The sequence below is a fragment of the Heptranchias perlo genome, chromosome 19 (genome assembly GCF_035084215.1).
Source record: "Heptranchias perlo isolate sHepPer1 chromosome 19, sHepPer1.hap1, whole genome shotgun sequence".
Classification (NCBI taxonomy): domain Eukaryota; kingdom Metazoa; phylum Chordata; class Chondrichthyes; order Hexanchiformes; family Hexanchidae; genus Heptranchias; species Heptranchias perlo.
In genome coordinates, this window is record NC_090343.1 from 36791307 (window position 1) to 36800684 (window position 9378).

At 38.1% G+C, this 9378-nt stretch overlaps 1 protein-coding gene across 2 annotated transcripts in view; it reads right to left on the reverse strand.

Annotated features, from left to right (window-relative positions):
• The window catches only part of LOC137335302 (uncharacterized), an 87394-nt gene extending 78812 nt beyond the window's left edge, over positions 1-8582 (reverse strand). For both annotated transcript variants that reach the window (XM_068000610.1, XM_068000609.1), the window contains exons 1-4: positions 8507-8582; positions 7307-7601; positions 2967-3092; positions 917-991 (exon numbers count right to left, since the gene is read on the reverse strand). In XM_068000610.1, coding sequence (XP_067856711.1) covers positions 917-991; positions 2967-3092; positions 7307-7462 — 357 coding nt within the window. In that variant the 5' untranslated portion in view covers positions 7463-7601; positions 8507-8582. The remainder of the gene's footprint in view (positions 1-916; positions 992-2966; positions 3093-7306; positions 7602-8506) is intronic.
• Between the last annotated feature and the right edge of the window lie 796 nt (positions 8583-9378).

The following is a 9378-nucleotide window of genomic DNA, read 5'->3' on the forward strand; positions in this document are numbered from 1 at the left end:
TTTATATTATTTATGAAAACTATTACTACATTCTGTGCATGCATTTTATAAAAACTATTACTACATCCATTTGAGTCTTAAAGCTGCTTTACTTGATGGAAAAGCATTTCAGAAAAACAGAGCATACTTATCTCAATATTAAACAGTCTTATTTGTTTAACTGCAAAGTTTCTCGCCTCGTAAGTTAAGAGAATAAGTATCAGTGGCTCAATTGTTCCATTACATTTGAACATATTCAAATCAGACCAAAAGTGAGGTTTGAAGGTTATCCAGTCACAAACTCAATATCAAACATGACAAGTCAGCCTGCCTGGACTAATTGCCTGGACAAACTATTCACCACTGTTGATAAGTTTCTCCCTGCTCCTCCAACCTTAGATTGGAGATAAAGGCACAGGCCTTAAAGATATAGCGAATTTTGTAAATCTATTTGATACCTGAGCATGGGAAAAACAAAGATTCCAAGTCATTTTACTTGCATTTACAATATTATAATCTCAGCATTAAAGATTTTGATCATTCATGAAACAGCACTAGGATTTTGATTTTGATTTTGTGCAATAGTGTAAAATGGGCGATAGCCAATCGGCCGTCCCTTTTATATCTCTCCCCAATTTTATTTCCATTGACTTCACCCATTTTACACTTTTGCAAAGTCAAAACCTACCCCACTGTCTTTTTTTTGTCCAGGGAGGGAGAAGGGAGAGAAGAGCTGTGTGTTACTATCATCAATTATTTCAGGTGAAAGTGATCCAATAATGTGGTTCAACAAAATTTACATCATCATCTTAAAGTGTTACCGATGGGATAAAAAGGTTTGCCAAAACTGTTTTAATTGAAGATCATGCCCCTTTAAGCAAAGTATATTAAACTGCAACCTCAGATATTTAATCACAGAGCAAATCGTTCAGCTTACCATTAGTACTCTTTTCTGCCTCCTGTATCGGCTATATTTATAGACGAAAAAGTTGTATTGTGCATTTTCAGGCATCTAAATGCAAAGAACAATGCAAATTGCAAATAAATATGGTTAGGGGTTGCACAGACAGAGGAGCACCTTGATGCACAGGTTACAACTCTCTTGTTACAGACTGCAATAGAAGTTCAGAGCAGTTCTCAAAGTACATTCAAAATAGAAGGAACGAAGCATATAGAAGAGGCTGCTCAGGTCACCTAATCCAGGGGTGCTCTTGGTGGGCCAGAAAGCTGTGTACCATGGAGCATCCAGGACCATATATAAAGTTTCAATCAAAATCCCCATTAAGTTGCATATACATTTCAAAATGGTGTTCTGATTTGAGATTTATCCACCAAACCTCCAGCCCATAAAAATTCAATCAGGACTAATCAGCGAATAAGAAAATCAGCTCATATGGAACTAAGTTGATTGGCCAGAGCTCGTGGACTGCAAGTGACCCATAAACTGCACTTTGACGACTCCTGATCATCTCCATTCATCTATTGGGCCAGATCCTATGCTATCTTCATCACTATTTATATTATTCTATTCAAAACGCGTTTTATGCAAAGATATTTGATGCTTCTAACTGCCAGATAACAAAATCCAACATCTGTTGTTCCATCACATTAAATGACTCCAAAGTCCATATGCTCACTATCCTCAGAAATGTTCTCTCATTATGTTTTCATCCATTACTTGTGATCCCACTCTCTTTTATATATCCCTCTAAGGCATATAGCACAGAACATCAGTTACGTAGTAATGGTTAATGAAGTGTAAGATCCTTTGGGAAGTACAATAAGGTAAGTTACAACTGCAGAAGATTATTGGATAAAACATGATAACAAGAAATGTAGTCCGACTGCAATATCAAGGGGAATGCCACTTCACTTTTAAAGGTAAACAAAACTGTGTTAAGTGTTGAGCTTTCAACGTGTAGTATGATGTAATGCTAAGATTATATTGTATCTTTTGCTTTTTGCATTGCATCTACTCTAGACATGCAGTATAGCAATAAACATTTGAGATTGTCCCTAGTTATGTCAAGTATCAGTTGTAATATAAACATAACTGGTCAATTTTTAAAAAAAACTTTAACATTAACATTGAAGATCAAAAATAATTCAGAGGACTCACTGAACCATGTTTGAGTTTCCAATAATAAAAAGGAACAGATCACATCAGCCCTTTTGAACTTTAAATATTTCACTGTCTGACAAGACTGGTAAATAAACGCATTCAAGCAAGGACGTGCGAGACTCTGCATTCTTGTTGACTCCAGGACTGACAGTACAGGTGAGGAGTATGGTGGTCTATTGCTGCATCAGGGTGAAGTCATTGGACAACTGTGCTTCTTTTAACAAATTAACTCAAGAGGTGCCTTCTATGCTGTAAATTAGAAATCTTGAATGTTTAACCCCTTCCCACCCCAAAGTGGCCAAGCATAAAACCTAAGTAGCATCTTAAAAATGACCAACAGACTTATTTAATACCAACACGAACAATATTAAATTGGATCCACGATCTCATTCACTTGCTGCCGAACTGAAGGTTGAATTACATGCTATTAAAGATAAAAAGATTACAATATACCAGCAGAAATATTTTATCTTTCCCAACATTCTTAATAATGTTGTTTTGTAGAGTACAAGCTGGTACTGCCAAAAAAGAACACTGAAAATTCAGGAAGATTCTTTAGCTAAGATGTTTAAGTCACAAATGCATTTGTTCTTGTAATGGGAGGGATGAAGTTAATTATATTTTTTCCTGGTATAGCCATTGCAAATTCTTTATTAGTAATATTTCACTGATAAATATACCCTGCTGTGTTCTACTATTATGTCATTTTAATGAATTCATTATAAAATTAAAACTCATTTATGTAGTGTAATACAATCTTCTGACTAAACTGATAACCATACTTTAAGAAAACAAAGATCAGTCAGTTAGTTTGAAATCCAATATCTTTTTAATAGCTAGTAAAGGAGAATTGCTGTTATCATACTTTATCTGGTTTGCTTGGCTCCTGAAGTGTTGGCTTGCCACTTTGTGCAACTTCCCAGGCCTGATCAATGGTGAGCTCTCGGTTTTTCACTGCATTGAGTAACCTGATCTGTTCATCATTGCTAAGCTAGGGTGAATAACAAGAACACGAAAATGTTAGCAGAGGAATCGATCATAAAAAATGGAAGAGATGGTTAACAAAAATTGCTAAAATTACAGCACAAGTCATTGCTCACTACAAAAACATGGTTACTTTATTAACTAATCAATATTCTGTTGATTATTAAAGATATTCATGTCCTTAAATACAATGAGATAAGATTATGCTGCTTTTTTTTCTTGTATCCCCCAGACATCTCAACTAAAATCAAGAACCTGTCATGTGGGAAAATTTGAGCAAAACCCAGATTCTATCACTCCACGTCACAAAGAGGCTCTGTATCTACAAATCACCATTTAAATTCAAGTTACAACCTAAACATACAAAATCACTTTACATAACATTAGAACATAAGAAAAAGTCAAAGACACCAAAGGTCATTCCTCTACACACTAACCCTCCTAGCCCAAGATCAACTGTATTTTGAATGATCCAAATACCTTTGAATCTATTGCTTTATCTTGCAGATTACTCCAAATGTTTATTACATTTTCAGTATTTGTTTTAAATTTACTTTTCACCAATTTAAATTTATATTCTTATCCTACTGCTATGACACTGAAGTAATATTCTTGGTTCATCTTAACTATACACCACTTATTGGTTCATGTGAATCAATGAGATCTCCCTCTTCGCTCTAACCTATGAAATACCTCAGTATTACCCTATATGGCCTCATATTCACGTGAACTCAAAACTCAGTATTTTGAAAATGTGGTTTGTTTTTTAAATGTAATAAGGAAAAATGGAATACTCATCAAAAACTCCCACAGTTGCGGGGGGAACACAAAATAACAATGAAATCACAGTACAGTCCCCACCACTTCCACCGTCCACACTTATCACGGGCAGCCGCCTATATCGGGCAAATGGTACTAACCATTTGCCATTGCCATAGGAGACAACTACAATGCCACCGCTTATAACATATTGAGCGCACTGATTATTCTGGACAGTTCAATAAATTCTTACCCTGTACATACCGACTTAAAAAGCCCTGCTGATTTCAGGCAAAGTTGGGTCTTCAAGTAACTTCAGTCAGCTGTTCGCACCTCGTTAAAGTGCGATTACTTTTGTGGTGAGATTCGGAATGCAACTGCTAACAATTAGGAGAGGCAGTTGCTAAGTGGAAATTTTCTGTTATTTTTAAAATATGTTGGTTACTTCGCTTTTTGGCTTTACTGTCCACCGCATATAGCGGGCAAATCACGTTAGCATCAACATGCCCGCTATAAACAATGGGGACTGTATTATCAATTGTTAAGCCATAGGATGGCAGATTAGGGATAATTTTCAAACTGACAAACTTTGCCAGCCAAGAGCATGCATCACAACTTCGGGCTCACGATGTGTACATTTTACTATTAATTAAGATAATTAACAAAAAATTATGCACATCACATGCCCAAATTTCTGTATATGATCCTGATGGTTGAGCACAAAGTCGTAACATTATCCTTTATGTGTTACTTCAGGTATATTAAAAATATACCATGCTGTTTATACCAACAGCTAGCACCAGCCAGAACAAATCAAAGCACTTAGGAAAATGCGTCCAACTCTATGACCAGACCATTGCCCAGAAGATTATCTGGTGCTGCACCTCTGGGAGTGGGATTACCCTCGCCCTCACCCCATCCCAAATTCCAGGGGTGGAGTTGTTTAATTAAAGGGGCAGTCGCCTGCACCAGTATCGGTGCTACTGAAGTGCCTGCCCCAGGCTCCAGCGGAACGTCAGAGAGAGCATTCCATCAGAGGTATGCACAGTACAAAGTTTAAAAATTTATAGATCTCCCTCCAATGCTGCTCCCTCACCAGATGGACCGTATCCAGACATCAATCAATCTGTCTTGAATCAAGTGCCGTTTGAATACAGCATTGTGGGGCCCCACGTTCATATGACAAGTATGCTTGCTTCATGCAGGCACATTTTTTGTTGGCTGTACAGGAGGTAGAACCAGTGAGATTTCCAGGGGAGCTTAGAGTCCTATCCCCAAAAGCGACATCACAACGGAGGGGGGGCAGACAGAAGTGGTATCCGAATTCGGAATTTGTCTTCATAGCCAGAAAGAGAAAGAAACCCAACAGGAGCAGGTTCAGACCTGAATCCCACAATGCCCGAAGTGAGTATTGACACCACTGTGTCAGCCAATGAGTTGGAGGTGGGGCGGAGCTTACGGCAGGACTTACAGCAAACAGTCTATTTTAAAGCGAACAAAGTCTTGCTAAAATCCATGTAGACTACATCAATTGCGCTACCCTCATCAATCCTCCTTGTTACCTTCTCGAAAAATTCAATCAAGTTAGTCAGACATTACCTCCCCTTAATAAATCCGTGCTGACTGTCCTTGATTAGTCCGTGCCTTTCAAAGTGACAGTTTATCCTGTCCCTCAGAATTGATTCCAATAATTTGCCCACCATCGAGGTTAGGCTGACTGGCCTGTATTAACTTGGTCTATCCTTTGCTCCCTTTTTAAACAACGGTACAACGTTAGCAGTCCTCCAATCCTCCAGCACTACGCCTGTATCCAGTGAAGTTTGGAAAATGATTGTTAAAGCCTCCGCTATTTCCTCTCTGGCTTCTTTTAACAGCCTGGAATACATTTCATCCGGCCCTGGTGATTTATCCACTTTCAAAGATACTAATCCCTTTAATGCTTCCTCTCTCACTATGTTAATCCCATCCAATATTTCACACTCCTCCTCCTTAACTTCAATCCCTGCATCATCCCTCTCCTTTGTGAAGACAGATGCAAAGTATTCATTAAGAACCATACCCACATCTTCCGCCTCCACACATAGTTTACTATTTTGGTCTCTAATAGGCCCTACTCTTTCTTTAGTTATCCTCTTGCTCTTAATGTATTCAATGTTTAATACTTCAAATAAGATAAAAGTACTTACAACCAAACAAAAAGGTACTTGGGGAAACAATGGGCCAGATTTTACTGAAAAGGTAACGGCGTGTGAACATCGTGAGAAAGAGGTGCCCCACGAACTGCAAATCACCACAAGTTGCTGGACGATTTGCACCGCTCCACCATCAGCTTCGTGAAAACGACATCTCCCCCTTAACCTCCCCATGATTTTCATGAAGTTGCTGCATTTGCATATTATTTGCCCACGAAAATTAAGTCTAGTAATTAACAGTGTAAGAAAACTTTTAACAACGTGATAATTGTTAATGACTGCCAATCAACCTCTCTGGCCCAGAAAGTAAACAATTATAAGTGTGGAGATTTTAAAAATGTCAATTTTTTTTTAAATTCTTACTTTTCCTTTCTGTCTCTCTCTTAATCCAGTCTTTCTTTCCCTCTCTTTATTTCTCTTTCTGTACCTGATTTGACATTGAATTCACCCACTCTAATTCACCCTCCTTCTCAGTCCTTCCTCTGATTATTTCTCAATTTTTAATCTCATTGGTTAAGAAGATACAGTTTGTCCCATTTTTCACCAAGGTCCCAGATGCTCTGTTGCTCTCGCTGAGCCGTCATCAGTTTGCATTTCAAGCACCTTTATGGGCAAAAAAATGTTAAAACCTAAACGTGCAACTGTAAGTCTAACTAACTGGGCACTCCACGAGATACCCCCCTCCAGCAAAATCTGGCCCAATATCTCCTGAGTTTACAGTTCTTGAGCTCGATCTAGTGTCAAAACAAACTCCACACTAATAGGGAACAGCTCCTAGGCCCAAATCCTTGCCTTTCGAGTTGGCAAGGGAGTTTCCACAATCTGGGAATAGGAAGTTTATACACAAACTATTCCCCCAAAACAAATATAATTAAACCTTAACTCACTTCGAACATTATGACAGGGATAAGATCTCACAAGCGTTGTGATAAACGATGCGAAAATACCCCACTGGTGTGTGTCTGATAATAAATACAAGTGCAATAGTAACAGTTGTTATTACAAAGCTGCACTTCTTTCAAGTTTTCGATAACATGGGCTAAACTTCTCGCTACAGTATCAAATTACCAAGTCGAAGTTGGTGGCTAAACAAGTAGGTACTGGTACAGTGATTAGAATCACAAGCCTCGTTAAAGTAAACTCAAAACGATTTCTTATTTTGCCAAATACAATTCCTAACCAGGAAAACACAAGTGCCAGTCCGCCGGGTCTTTCTCCAATCCCACCAGAGTTTTAATGCAACAAACTGCACGCCGTTTGGAGCTCTTACCTGGCGCACTGAGCTGGAACTTCCACTGGCCAGGTCCATCCCGATTCCGGTTTTGTTGATTTCTTCGATGCCCTGACCAAACGTGAGCTTTCCCGATTTTACAGCATTCAAAAGCCACACCTGCTTCTCGGAAGTCAAGTCCGCGTTACTAATCATTTTCCCTATTATTATTTTCTGGTTATTTTCAGGTTCAACCTGCTCCTGTGGGTGAATCAACAACTTCCGCAATCCGAGAGTCTGGGTGTGAAGCTGGCCTTGACATCACTGGTAATTGTACCGCCCTGTGGGATTCTGGCTGAAAGGGGAGGAAAGGTTCTTTAAACCAAAGAAAATTAGACCGTTCTAAATTACATTGGGAAGGGCTTATGATTGGTAAATATAATATTGCTGCACATAAACCACTACATTTTTGCATTTGTGCTTGATGAAGGCTATGGTGAAGCCTTGAAAGAGTTGCCACTCATATAGGTTGCACTTGATATGATTAAGACCTCCTTAAATTATGTAGTAGGTATACGTGAAAATATTGGCTAAAAAAAACAAGACATCTTTTCAGCATGTAATTATTATATAAGAAAGATTGCTAGGAGCAATTAAATTTTTGAAACTGTGTGGTAATGAGAAGGAACAATGTATTGTAGCACTGGGACATTGTGCCAGGAGTGATGGCATCTACTATTCCACCACTCACTGATTTCCCAATCTCAGCTACACCATGTCTCTTATAATTTTAGATAAAAAATTAAAAGCGAATTTTACAAAAAGGTTTCTATAAGAGCTTTTTGGATTCAGCAAAAGCAAAGATTTTGCTCAGTGAAAATAATGCTTACTTGCCTGTCCTGTATTTTTCTTCTTTGTGAAAATAGCATTTCAAACATTGCAAATGCCATCCACTCAGCTCCGGCCAATATATTTTAAACATGCATTTTATAAAAATAGATATTCCATTAATAAGTAGGAACTTTATTATAAAATGCAAAAACAACATAACTGTATAATCCAGGTAAAATATTACTGTGCTGTAATGTCATTTAAAAAAATCAAGAAATTATTTTTTTATAAAGCTCTAAAATGCTGCTAAAAATCTAACTGTCAATCTCTTAATCTTGATGAGTAAAGTTACTTTAACTGTAATAGGACAAATAATATCAGAAATTCAACAATTTTGAACATGCAGACACAGCTAAAATAATTTCCTACCTGCTTCCAAAAGACAGCAAGACCTCAGATAACTGTGTCCATGTGATTTCTACAAAAGCTTCGGCCATGGAGCTCCTGCTGCATTTTCCTTTTAAGAGAGTTGCTGCCTTTAAGGTCCCAGAATCACCCAAATCCCGTACCCCTTCTGGGTGTGCATCCAGTAGCATGCTGTCACATTCTCCAGGTGCACATCAATAGTATGGTATTGAGTCCCTACAAGAAATTGAGATGCAAAGGACATCTGATATGCTCCACCCACATAGCACTTAGGGAGGGCCCAGATTGGAAAATCTACCCATTTAGATGCTTCTTTTGAATATGTACAATCCACTCACTCATGGATTCTTCTGAGCCCAGTTAATCTCCTAACAAAATGTTTTGCAAAGTCTGTCTCTGTCTCCAAAGGTAAAACATAAAATGGAAGAATCAAAAGAAGATCCTACTATACAGGGGGAAAATTGAAACTTGATGGAAGGAGAATTTGAGCAATTACTTTTAATCCATTCATGTTTAGGCAGACATATAACCTGAGAGAAAGCTGTGGTTGAGTGAATTATTGTCTATAAAAAATATAAAGCACATTCCATTCTTCCTACATCAGCACAAGTCAAACTTTGCCAAAAGGCAACTAAGGTAACTTGAAGCTTTACCACATATGCTGTGCCAGTGCTGACAATACAAGAAATAGGACGTTTAACCACGTGATTCAGGCATGCCTGTCGCTCTGGTACAGCACCGAAGTCTGACAAAAACAAAATGGTAGCACCCATTGCAGCAGAATAAAATAGCCAAAGTGTAATTTAAGCATGGATTTATGTTACAGGACTAAGAACATAACATAAGAAGTAGGAGCAGGAGTAGGCCATATGGCC